Here is a 12,500-nt window from a genome sequence, read left to right on the forward strand (position 1 = left end):
GCGTACTTTCACTTTCATGTGCGTCACAAGGCCGAAAGCTTAGGCCGCGCCACAGGGGTCTATAGTGCACTACCCCCCCCCCCTCCCCAAAAACCCATTTCTCTAAAAGTCATAATGAGGAGGATGATCTATTAAAATGTTGATGTTAAAAATGTTGGGCTGCACTAGGCTCCTGTTTCAGCTGCAGATCTGCCCATTGAAAATGAAGCATTTCAGTAATATCAGCTCTATTAAAGGAGCGTCTCTGTGCTCTACTGAGCATCAACATGAGCTTCATGGAGGAAAATATGAGGAGTCGTTGTCTAGAAGTTCTGTAAAGCTGCAGAAAGTCAGACTTCAGAGGCGTGCGATCAATAAGCTTTATTGGAATGTAAATGTGGGGCTCAGTCGGGACGTTTCACTGCAGCTCTCTTGAGTCTCTGCCACGGACACAGTCTTCATACTAGACTACAGACGTCTGCTGTGAGCTGCTGGAGAGCGACGGGACGTGTGCAGGTGTGATGGATCTCTTATAAACCAATAGGGAGTCAGAATGGAGTCTGTTTATACTTCTCATCCAATCAGGATCAGACTCTCACTTTCTGGATGGAGAGATTTATCTGGATATGTAAATGAAATAGGAGGAACGAGGCTGTTTTTAAAATGTAAGGAGGAGAAAGTTCAGATAATTGGGGGAAAATGTGAGAAGTAGAAGTGAATAATTACTCCAGTAAAGTTTAGATAAGCAACATTTCTACTGAAGTAAAGAAGTATCTGTACTGCGTTACTTCATTCATCTCCGCTTTCCTTCTGCTCTTCTGCAGGACAGGGGGAAGGCTCCTTTAAGGAGGAGGAAGAAGCAGTTGCTGCTTCAGGAATGGATCTCTGTAGAGAGGAAGATGAGGAGGAGGATAATGAGCATCACCAGCTTCAGAAACCCGTATCTCCACTGCCCAGCTGTGTGTCTATGAAGAGTGACCGCTCCATGCCTGTACCTCCAATGTTCAGTGGAGAAGGTGTTTCATCTGACCAAAGGTAAATGCTTGAAAATATGTATGTTCAGGGAGATTTCCTTTGATCAGACATAAACATTTCACTTTGATCTTTAATCTTCAGAGAACAGATTAATCATTCAGAATTCCGTTTAATCAATCAGGGGACGCTGACCCTAACCCAGTCCAGTTCCTTTAAAAGTGAAATTCCTGAAGGTTTGAAGGTACTGTTGTTTTTCCTGATTGAGCTGGTGTGTGTTTTAGAGATGAGCTCCAGAAACCCGTATCTCCACTGCCCAGCTGTGTGTCTATGAAGAGTGACCGCTCCATGCCTGTACCTCCAATGTTCAGTGGTGAAGGTGTTTCATCTGACCAAAGGTAAATGCTTGAAAATATGTACTTGTGTTTATTAGGGTTGGGTGACCGGACCTCAGTAACACAGTGTTCTGACCTCAGTAACACAGTGTTCTGACCTCAGTAACACAGTGAACTGACCTCAGTAATACAGTGTTCTGACCTCAGTAACACAGTAAACTGACCTCAGTAACACAGTAAACTGACCTCAGTAACACAGTGAACTGACCTCAGTAACACAGTGTTCTGACCTCAGTAACACAGTGTTCTGACCTCAGTAACACAGTGAACTGACCTCAGTAACACAGTGTTCTGACCTCAGTAACGCAGTGAACTGACCTCAGTAACACAGTGAGCTGACCTCAGTAACACAGTGAACTGACCTCAGTAACACAGTGTTCTGACCTCAGTAACGCAGTGAACTGACCTCAGTAACACAGTGTTCTGACCTCAGTAACGCAGTGAACTGACCTCAGTAACACAGTAAACTGACCTCAGTAATACAGTGTTCTGACCTCAGTAACACAGTAAACTGACCTCAGTAACACAGTGACCGGACCTCAGTAACACAGTGTTCTGACCTCAGTAATACAGTGTTCTGACCTTAGTAACGCAGTGAACTGACCTCAGTAATACAGTGTTCTGACCTCAGTAACACAGTAAACTGACCTCAGTAACACAGTGACCGGACCTCAGTAACACAGTGAACTGACCTCAGTAACACAGTAAACTGACCTTAGTAATACAGTGTTCTGACCTCAGTAACGCAGTGAACTGACCTCAGTAACACAGTAAACTGACCTCAGTAATACAGTGTTCTGACCTCAGTAACACAGTGAGCTGACCTCAGTAACGCAGTGAACTGACCTCAGTAACACAGTAAACTGACCTCAGTAATACAGTGTTCTGACCTCAGTAATGCAGTGTTCTGACCTCAGTAACACAGTGACCGGACCTCAGTAACACAGTGTTCTGACCTCAGTAATACAGTGTTCTGACCTCAGTAACACAGTAAACTGACCTCAGTAACACAGTAAACTGACCTCAGTAATACAGTGTTCTGACCTCAGTAACACAGTAAACTGACCTCAGTAACACAGTGTTCTGACCTCAGTAACACAGTGTTCTGACCTTAGTAACACAGTGAGCTGACCTCAGTAACACAGTGTTCTGACCTCAGTAACACAGTAAACTGACCTTAGTAACACAGTGTTCTGACCTTAGTAACACAGTGTTCTGACCTCAGTAACACAGTGTTCTGACCTCAGTAACACAGTGTTCTGACCTTAGTAACACAGTGTTCTGACCTCAGTAACACAGTGTTCTGACCTTATTAACACAGTGTTCTGACCTTAGTAACACAGTGTTCTGACCTCAGTAACACAGTGTTCTGACCTCAGTAACACAGTGTTCTGACCTTAGTAACACAGTGAGCTGACCTCAGTAACACAGTGTTCTGACCTCAGTAACACAGTAAACTGACCTTAGTAACACAGTGTTCTGACCTCAGTAACACAGTGTTCTGACCTTAGTAACACAGTGTTCTGACCTTATTAACACAGTGTTCTGACCTTAGTAACACAGTGTTCTGACCTCAGTAACACAGTGTTCTGACCTCAGTAACACAGTGTTCTGACCTTAATAACACAGTGTTCTGACCTTAGTAACACAGTGTTCTGACCTCAGTAACACAGTGTTCTGACCTCAGTAACACAGTGTTCTGACCTCAGTAACACAGTGTTCTGACCTCAGTAACACAGTGTTCTGACCTCAGTAACACAGTGTTCTGACCTCAGTAACACAGTGTTCTGACCTTAATAACACAGTGTTCTGACCTTAGTAACACAGTGTTCTGACCTCAGTAACACAGTGTTCTGACCTCAGTAACACAGTGTTCTGACCTCAGTAACACAGTGTTCTGACCTCAGTAACACAGTGAGCTGACCTCAGTAACACAGTGTTCTGACCTCAGTAACACAGTAAACTGACCTTAGTAACACAGTGTTCTGACCTCAGTAACACAGTGTTCTGACCTTAGTAACACAGTGAGCTGACCTCAGTAACACAGTGTTCTGACCTCAGTAACACAGTAAACTGACCTCAGTAACACAGTGACCGGACCTCAGTAACACAGTGTTCTGACCTCAGTAATACAGTGTTCTGACCTTAGTAACGCAGTGAACTGACCTCAGTAATACAGTGTTCTGACCTCAGTAACACAGTAAACTGACCTCAGTAACACAGTGACCGGACCTCAGTAACACAGTGAACTGACCTCAGTAACACAGTAAACTGACCTTAGTAATACAGTGTTCTGACCTCAGTAACGCAGTGAACTGACCTCAGTAACACAGTAAACTGACCTCAGTAATACAGTGTTCTGACCTCAGTAACACAGTGAGCTGACCTCAGTAACGCAGTGAACTGACCTCAGTAACACAGTAAACTGACCTCAGTAATACAGTGTTCTGACCTCAGTAATGCAGTGTTCTGACCTCAGTAACACAGTGACCGGACCTCAGTAACACAGTGTTCTGACCTCAGTAATACAGTGTTCTGACCTCAGTAACACAGTAAACTGACCTCAGTAACACAGTAAACTGACCTCAGTAATACAGTGTTCTGACCTCAGTAACACAGTAAACTGACCTCAGTAACACAGTGTTCTGACCTCAGTAACACAGTGTTCTGACCTTAGTAACACAGTGAGCTGACCTCAGTAACACAGTGTTCTGACCTCAGTAACACAGTAAACTGACCTTAGTAACACAGTGTTCTGACCTTAGTAACACAGTGTTCTGACCTCAGTAACACAGTGTTCTGACCTCAGTAACACAGTGTTCTGACCTTAGTAACACAGTGTTCTGACCTCAGTAACACAGTGTTCTGACCTTATTAACACAGTGTTCTGACCTTAGTAACACAGTGTTCTGACCTCAGTAACACAGTGTTCTGACCTCAGTAACACAGTGTTCTGACCTTAGTAACACAGTGAGCTGACCTCAGTAACACAGTGTTCTGACCTCAGTAACACAGTAAACTGACCTTAGTAACACAGTGTTCTGACCTCAGTAACACAGTGTTCTGACCTTAGTAACACAGTGTTCTGACCTTATTAACACAGTGTTCTGACCTTAGTAACACAGTGTTCTGACCTCAGTAACACAGTGTTCTGACCTCAGTAACACAGTGTTCTGACCTTAATAACACAGTGTTCTGACCTTAGTAACACAGTGTTCTGACCTCAGTAACACAGTGTTCTGACCTCAGTAACACAGTGTTCTGACCTCAGTAACACAGTGTTCTGACCTCAGTAACACAGTGTTCTGACCTCAGTAACACAGTGTTCTGACCTTAATAACACAGTGTTCTGACCTTAGTAACACAGTGTTCTGACCTCAGTAACACAGTGTTCTGACCTCAGTAACACAGTGTTCTGACCTCAGTAACACAGTGTTCTGACCTCAGTAACACAGTGAGCTGACCTCAGTAACACAGTGTTCTGACCTCAGTAACACAGTAAACTGACCTTAGTAACACAGTGTTCTGACCTCAGTAACACAGTGTTCTGACCTTAGTAACACAGTGAGCTGACCTCAGTAACACAGTGTTCTGACCTCAGTAACACAGTAAACTGACCTTAGTAACACAGTGTTCTGACCTCAGTAACACAGTGTTCTGACCTTATTAACACAGTAAACTGACCTCAGTAACACAGTGTTCTGACCTTAGTAACACAGTGAGCTGACCTCAGTAACACAGTGTTCTGACCTCAGTAACACAGTAAACTGACCTTAGTAACACAGTGTTCTGACCTCAGTAACACAGTGTTCTGACCTCAGTAACACAGTAAACTGACCTTAGTAACACAGTGTTCTGACCTTAGTAACACAGTAAACTGACCGTAGTAACACAGTGTTCTGACCTTATTAACACAGTGTTCTGACCTCAGTAACACAGTGTTCTGACCTTAGTAACACAGTGAGCTGACCTCAGTAACACAGTGTTCTGACCTCAGTAACACAGTAAACTGACCTTAGTAACACAGTGTTCTGACCTCAGTAACACAGTAAACTGACCTTAGTAACACAGTGTTCTGACCTTAGTAACACAGTGTTCTGACCTCAGTAACACAGTGTTCTGACCTTAGTAATACAGTGACCGGACCTCAGTCAGAACCCTATACTAGGGTTCAGTTCCTGGCTGGTGATCACTCGACACTATACAGATACGAGTTCTCTGGTCAGACGTCCGACTCTACATCCTCTGATAAACGCTGTAAGTGTTACTGTGCTGAAACTCAGGGTCACGTCATGGTTTCTTACGTCCAGGGTTCATACGGGTCCTGCAAAACCTGGAAAGTCATGTAAAGTAAACATGCTAAAACCCAGTACTGAACAGTCCTTAAAACATAACACAGTTACTTTTAAAAAGTATTTAAAAGTCACGAAAAATATTGTAATGAGCTCCGATTGTTATTTTATATAATAATATAAGACACACATTACTGTTTAAGTTATTGAGTTTGATTCTTAATATTTAATAAATAATAAAACGTGAATGAATATGAATGATTATGGATCAACAGTAATGTTCTGTTGGTCAGTAAAGATCCTATTACAGAACTCAGAATGAAGTAGTAAAGACTTAATGTGAGTGTGTGTGTGTGTGTGTGTGTGTGTGTGTGTGTGTGTGTGTGCCATTTTAGAGGTAAACCCCAGAGCTCAGCATCTCCAGTGCCCAGCTGGGTGTCAATGAAGAGTGACCGCTCCATGCCTGTACCTCCTATGTTCAGTGGTGATGTCCAAGCAGACAAGAGGTAAGCTGTCCGGCTGAAGCGGTCATGCTGAGACATCATTCGGAGACTAGAGTGTTTATCTGTTGCTTCTAGAAGAACACAGCGGGTTCTGCTGCAGACAGTGGCTGTAGGCCATCACCATAGCTGTAAAACTGCAGGTTCTTCAGGTTAAAGTCGATCACAGAGTCACTCAACACTGCCTGTCTGTCTCTTCATCAGGTTCTCCTGTAATGTCTCTCCACCTCTCCCTCTGTTTCTGCAGTAAAGCGTGGTGTAGACTATGTGAGAAGCTCCTGAAGGATCCAGTCTCTATGAACTGTGGACATAGTTTCTGCACGCCATGTGTCAGCAGCTACTGGGGCGATTCAGACCCATCCGGAGGCTTCCCTTGTCCCCAGTGCAGAAAGAGATGTAAAACACCTGCTGTTCTTCATCCACACAAAGCTCAGGAAGACTCCATGCAGCAGGACTACCAGCACGTGGCTGGTGTCTTAGAGGAGCACAAAGCCAGCATGAGAAGGAAGTTTGAGTTCCTGTTTGAAGGCATCAGAATTCTAGAGAACAGAGTTCACCTAAACAGCATTTACACACAACTCTACATCGTAGAGGCGGATCAGCACGGAGTGAACGAGGAACATGAGGTGCTACAAGTTGAACCCAGGAATCAGGACACTCCGATCAGCTGCAACGACATTTTCAAACCGTGTCAGGAAAAAGGGTTTAAATGGGAATTAAAGGGAAACGTTAGAGCCCTGAAAAGGAAACACAGCAAGACGACAGGAGCACAGGAAGCCCTGAAGATAAGGACTGTTCTGACTAAAGGAATTGCTGGGATTGGAAAAACCGTCTCTGTGCAGAAGTTCATTGTGGACTGGGCTGAAGGAAGAGCCAACCAGGAGGTGGATTTCATGTTTGTGCTTCCATTCCGGAGCCTGAACCTGATTAAAGATGAGCAGCACAGTCTCCATGAACTGCTCTGTGTTTTCCACCCTGAGATTGAGACTCTGGACCCAAACATCTACGAGCAGCACAACATCGTGTTCATATTTGATGGTTTGGATGAAAGCAGATTTCCTCTGAAATTCTCGGGGATGAAGAGAGTCTCTGACATCACCACATCATCATCAGTCAGTGTGTTGATGTCCAAGCTTATCCAAGGGGAACTGCTTCCTTCTGCTCAGGTCTGGATAACCTCCCGACCAACAGCAGCCTATCAGATTCCCTCTGAGTGCATAAACCGAGTAACAGAGATTCAGGGATTCAATGACAGACAAAAGCAGGAGTACTTTAGGAAGAGAATCACAGACCAGGAACAAGCCAGCCGGATCATCTCACACATTAAGATGACGAGGAGCCTGTATGTAATGTGCTATATCCCAGTGTTTAGTTGGATATCTGCCACTGTGCTTCAAGTCCTGGATCAAAGTGGTGCTGCAGAAATTCCTAAAACCTTGACGGAGATGTATGCACACTTTCTCCTCACTCAGACGACTGTGAGGAACCAAAAATACAAAGAGAGAAATGGGAGCGATCCAGCAAAGCGCTTAGAATCCAGGGAAGAGGTGATTTGGAAACTGGCTGAGCTGGCTTTCAGACAGCTGATGAAGGGCAATGCAATGTTCTATGAGGAGGACCTGAGGGGGTGTGGCATTGATGTCACTGAGGCCTCAGTGTATTCTGGGATTTGCACTGAGATCTTTAAGGAGGAATCTGTGCTTTACTCAAAGAAGCTCTTCTGCTTTGTGCATCTAAGCTTTCAAGAGTTTATGGCTGCCTTATACGTGTTCTACTGCTACTTGACCAGGAATATGGAGGTTCTTCACATTTTTGAGGTTGCTTTGAGAAGAAGGTGGTGCAGAGGCCAGTCTAGGCAGCAGATAAACTGGTCAAGGGGCGTCTCATTGGAAGAGTTCTTGGAAGGGGTGGTATATAAAGCTCTAGAGAGTCACAGTGGCCACCTGAACCTTTTCCTCCGCTTCCTGCTCGGCATCTCTCTGGAGTCCAGTCAGAGACTCCTACAAAGCCTGCTGGGGGATGTAGAGCACAGTGCAGACAGCATCGTCAAAACAATCCAGTTAATCAGAGACCAGATCCAAAAAGAGGACCTCCCTGCAGACAGATCCATCAGCCTGTTCCTCTGTCTGCTTGAGATGAATGACCAGTGTCTGGACAAAGAGATTCAGGAATATCTCCAGCTAGAAAAGCGCTGTGAGAAGAAGCTGTCCCCTATCCAGTGTTCAGCACTGGCTTGTATGCTTCTGATGTCGGAGGAGGTGCTGGACAAGTTGGACCTTAAGAAATACAACACATCAAGAGAGGGCTGCAGGAGACTGGTCCAGGCTGTGGGGAACTGCAGGAAGGCTCTGTGAGTGTGTCGTCCACTGATTGGGACATTTGGACTACATCCATCATTCAGTTCTTAGCTACATATAGACTGTCTTTAGTATTGGGAGTGTAGGGAAGTCATGGTTTAGTTCACATCACCCCCCCACCCACCCCCCACCCTGAGGCATGAGGCTACCCCAGGTTCCTGTTCTCATTTGCCAGTCTCAGATGCCAGTCAGCTTCAGCTGAGCTCAGAGTGGCCTGTTGCTAACTGTGTGTTTCTCCTGTGTGCCTACAGTAATCTGTGTAACTGAATTGTGTTCGTTACAGGATTGCCAGTTCTAATCTTACAGCCCAATCCTTTGAAACTGTGGCTTCAGCTCTGCAATTACCAAACTCACCCCTGAAGGAACTGGACCTCAGTAACAATGACCTGCTTGATTCAGGGATGGAGCTGCTCTCCACTGGACTGAGGAGTTCACACTGTAAACTCCAGACTTTAAGGTCTCTATGAATACCTGAATGACCTTATTTGATTGATTCTACAGGAAATATTAGTCTACAGTTAGTATTCCACGTGTAAAACCCAAATCAGGCAAAGGGACCTAGAATAAACCGTTATCTCATTCAGAAACTAAGTGAAATGTGCATGATGTGTCTGTTACAATCCTCACACATGATTTGTGCTGAAGTGTGACCTGTATGTACATCCTCACTGCAGACTCGCCATTTGTAAACTCAGTGAGCGCTCCTGTGAAACACTGGCATCTGTTCTGCAGTCAGAAAACCCCGGCCTGAGACATCTGGACCTCAGCAATAATGATCTTCGGGATTCAGGAGTGAAGCTGCTTTGTGTTGGGCTGAGTAGTTCACACTGTAAACTGCAGGTCCTCCGGTGAGTCTCCTGTAAAGCTCAGTTCAGTTCTCGGGAGAGAAATAAGAGTGTCTAAACTAGAGATACAGTGGAGGATACAATTAGTGGGTCCCTTAATGAAGACTGTAGAAACATAATCAATTCCAGAGAAAGATTATAATATCAGAAAGAGGGGTTAGGGGTTGTGTAGCTATGCTGTATACAGTGGCTATTAGTCGGTCAGTGCAGGGGGTTCTTACACTAAATAGAAAAATGATATCAAACTGGGATCCAGTTTGGACCTGGAAAAGAAGCTCACTAGAGCAAAAAATGCCATTTTACAGACTTCAGGCAGTCACTGTCCTCAAAGGATTAGCTGCCAGTATTCAGATAAATGTTCTGTTCAGATTTTTGTTCATTTGTACAATTGTGAAAATGGAGGGATTGTGTAAACCCCCCTGACCGAAGGCGTGTTGTTCCAGACATTTGTTCTATTTTTGTGAGTTTTTTTAGGCTTTTTCAGTTTTTTTGAGGGTATAACAGCTATAATAATCTGTGTTGCTGATCTGGATCTGAGAACAGTGGAGAGTTTCTCATCATCACCTCATTTCCGCAGGTTGTCTGGATGCTTGGTTACAGGTGAAGGCTGTTCTTCTCTGGCTTCAGCTCTGAAATCAAACCCCTCCCACCTGAGAGAGCTGGATCTGAGCTACAATCAGCCAGGAGAGTCAGGAGTGAAGCTGCTCTCGGACCTACAGGAGGACCCACACTGGAACCTGGGAACACTCCAGTATGTATACTGATACACTGTGAACAAAAGTATTGGGACACCTGCTCGTTTGTTGTTTCTTCTTAAATCAAGGGTATTAAAAAGAGTTGATGCTGCTTTAGTTGGAGTGACTGTTTTTGGAGGAGCATTGCTGTGATAATTTGATTGCATTCAGTGACAAGACTGTTAGTGAGGTCATGGTGTTGACCTCCTCCCAAAAGTACTGGATGGAGCTCCTCCACCATCATTCCAGAGAACACAGTTCTTCCACTGCTCCACAGCTCCTCAATGCTGGGGGGCTTTATACCCCTCTAGCCCACGCCTGGCATTGTTCTATGAGCAGTGTGCTTTAGCCAGACCCTGCTAATGATGTGGTTCTAATTTAGCAAACTAAGAACTTCATGTTGTTCATGTTCCTTTTCAAAAGAAGTGAGACAGTGGCTTTAAAGCTAAAAGCTCGTCCACCTCACTAACTCTCTCCCGGTCTGGACTGATCAGATTGAGTCCTTCTTAAAAAGTGCAACGTTTATTCCAGCCTTCCTCCGTCCTTAATGAAACAGCTGATGATTAGTGTGTGTGTGTGTGTGTGTGTGTGTGTGTGTGTGTGTGTGTTTAGTTTGGCTCCTGTACTGGATTCGATCAGACCAGGACTACAGAAATGCAAGTTTTCACACATTTTGACAGAAACACACATCTATCATGACGTTAGTGTGATTGTATTTCCTCTCAGCTGAGCTCGACTTGTCCTTTCTGCAGATTCCCGCAGACTAACAGTCAACCCCAACTCAGCATGCAGGTTTCTCTCTGTGGCCGCTGGGAACAGGGCTGTGACTCATGTGGAAAGTCCTCAGCCGTATCCGGACGATCCTGACAGGTTTGAGTACTGGGAGCAGGCGCTGTGTGCAGAAGGTGTGTGTGGACGCTGTTACTGGGAGGCTGAGTGGAGCGGTGAGGTGGCTATCGCAGTGTCCTACAGAGGAATCAGTCGGAAAGGCCGGAGTCACGACTGCGTGTTTGGACACAGTGAGAAATCCTGGAGGCTGAGCTGCTCGAACATCAGCTACTGCGCCAAACACAACCAGAAAAGCTCCGACATCACCCAGTCTCCCTCTCGCTCCGACAGAGTGGGGGTGTATCTGGACTGGCCGGCAGGTACCCTGTCCTTCTACAGCGTCTCAGCGGACACGCACTCACTGACACACCTGCACACCTTCCATGCAGAGTTCACGGAGCCCTTGTTTGCAGGGTTTGGGGTTTATAGTTATTACTCCACAGTGGCTCTGTGCCAGACAGGACAGCCTGCTGGTCTTTAGTGGAGAACCTGAAGGGGTTCTTCAAGGACTGTATTTATGGGTGGGCTGAGGTGGATGTTGCCCACCCAGAGGAATCAGCTGCCCACCCAGTTAAAACTATTTTCTGAGCGTTTGTGGTTTTGTGTATTTTTTTATTTGGTCAGGAATCACACTGCTTTCCTACTGGCCGTTTGTACTGTGTGGGTGTGCTTAGTGAGTCCCCCTCCTTTCTGATTCTACATGTTTAACACGTTTTTATCATTTAACTGTTGAGACACTCAAGTTGAACATGGAGATGATTTGGCCATATGGGCAGTTAAGGCCATGTTTCGGTAGTGTCTAAGTGTTCATTGACAAACCTGCATGATTTTAGAGATATTCAACTCCCCACATCCCACAAAACACACTCTGCCATGGGCCTACGACTGAGAAGCCCCCAGCCACAACATTCTAACCAAATCCCAGAGTATGGTAACACTATTCTTACGTAGGTGAATATGAGGGGTGTTATTCAATTAGAAAGCAAGTCCTCCAGCATGGACAGATGGACACTCTGCGTTCTCGAACCCCTCTCCTGTCACCATCCTGTCTGACCTTCAGACGAACCCGCAGATCTGTATTTTTAGAGACTCATAAAGAAATGATTTGTTACTTTTTAAATATTTTAGGACAGTTTTAGATCTGCTGATGAAACAAACTGCTGGAAAACCTCTTATCCACCTTTCTCATGCCAGCTATGGATCTATGAAAAATGACCTACAAAACAGCTTTCAGCACATTTTACATTAATTATTGTCATTTTCACTGTTTGTCATTTACTTATTCTGCTTTGTATGTTTTTTAACAAAATAATTTGTGCATCTGCTATTTATGATTGTATTCATTAAATTTCAGTTTGGAATTTGAGTTAAATATTAAATAAATGTGACTGAAAGAATACAGGATGAATAGAGTTTTTCTTCTGTAAAACCAGAAATAGATTATATAAGTACTGATATTAGTAATATAACTTCCCCCGACTGACCTCTCTCCTGCTTAGCCCAGAGGAAGAGGAGAGGCATAGTGTAGCTAGTACCCTAGAACACCTGGGTTCTGTTCCAGCTGAAGGTTTTCACATACAGGATCAGGTTCCCACGGA

General features: G+C 44.7%; 2 protein-coding genes across 6 annotated transcripts in view; one reads left to right on the plus strand and one right to left on the minus strand.

Moving 5' to 3' along the window:
• The window catches only part of LOC140536189 (NACHT, LRR and PYD domains-containing protein 3-like), a 12,519-nt gene extending 220 nt beyond the window's left edge, over positions 1–12,299 (plus strand). Inside the window, exons 1-10 of one of the 3 annotated variants that reach the window (XM_072657879.1) lie at positions 1–495; positions 804–1,014; positions 1,236–1,349; positions 6,034–6,144; positions 6,386–8,488; positions 8,779–8,952; positions 9,170–9,343; positions 9,918–10,091; positions 10,687–10,730; positions 10,827–12,299. The exon at positions 1–495 is cut by the window's left edge and continues 86 nt beyond it. In XM_072657879.1, coding sequence (XP_072513980.1) covers positions 857–1,014; positions 1,236–1,349; positions 6,034–6,144; positions 6,386–8,488; positions 8,779–8,952; positions 9,170–9,343; positions 9,918–10,091; positions 10,687–10,730; positions 10,827–11,383 — 3,609 coding nt within the window. In that variant the 5' untranslated portion in view covers positions 1–495; positions 804–856 and the 3' untranslated portion in view covers positions 11,384–12,299. The remainder of the gene's footprint in view (positions 496–803; positions 1,015–1,235; positions 1,350–6,033; positions 6,145–6,385; positions 8,489–8,778; positions 8,953–9,169; positions 9,344–9,917; positions 10,092–10,686; positions 10,731–10,826) is intronic. The other 2 variants (XM_072657876.1, XM_072657877.1) reach the window with 2 other exon arrangements.
• Positions 12,300–12,431: 132 nt separating this feature from the next.
• LOC140536190 (integrin alpha-M-like) overlaps positions 12,432–12,500 on the minus strand; it is a 33,313-nt gene continuing 33,244 nt past the window's right edge. For all 3 annotated transcript variants that reach the window (XM_072657881.1, XM_072657882.1, XM_072657880.1), the window contains one exon: positions 12,432–12,500. This exon is cut by the window's right edge and continues 634 nt beyond it. The gene's annotated coding sequence lies outside the window, so the exon portion shown is untranslated.

The sequence above is a fragment of the Salminus brasiliensis genome, chromosome 15 (genome assembly GCF_030463535.1).
Source record: "Salminus brasiliensis chromosome 15, fSalBra1.hap2, whole genome shotgun sequence".
Taxonomy (NCBI): Eukaryota; Metazoa; Chordata; class Actinopteri; order Characiformes; family Bryconidae; genus Salminus; species Salminus brasiliensis.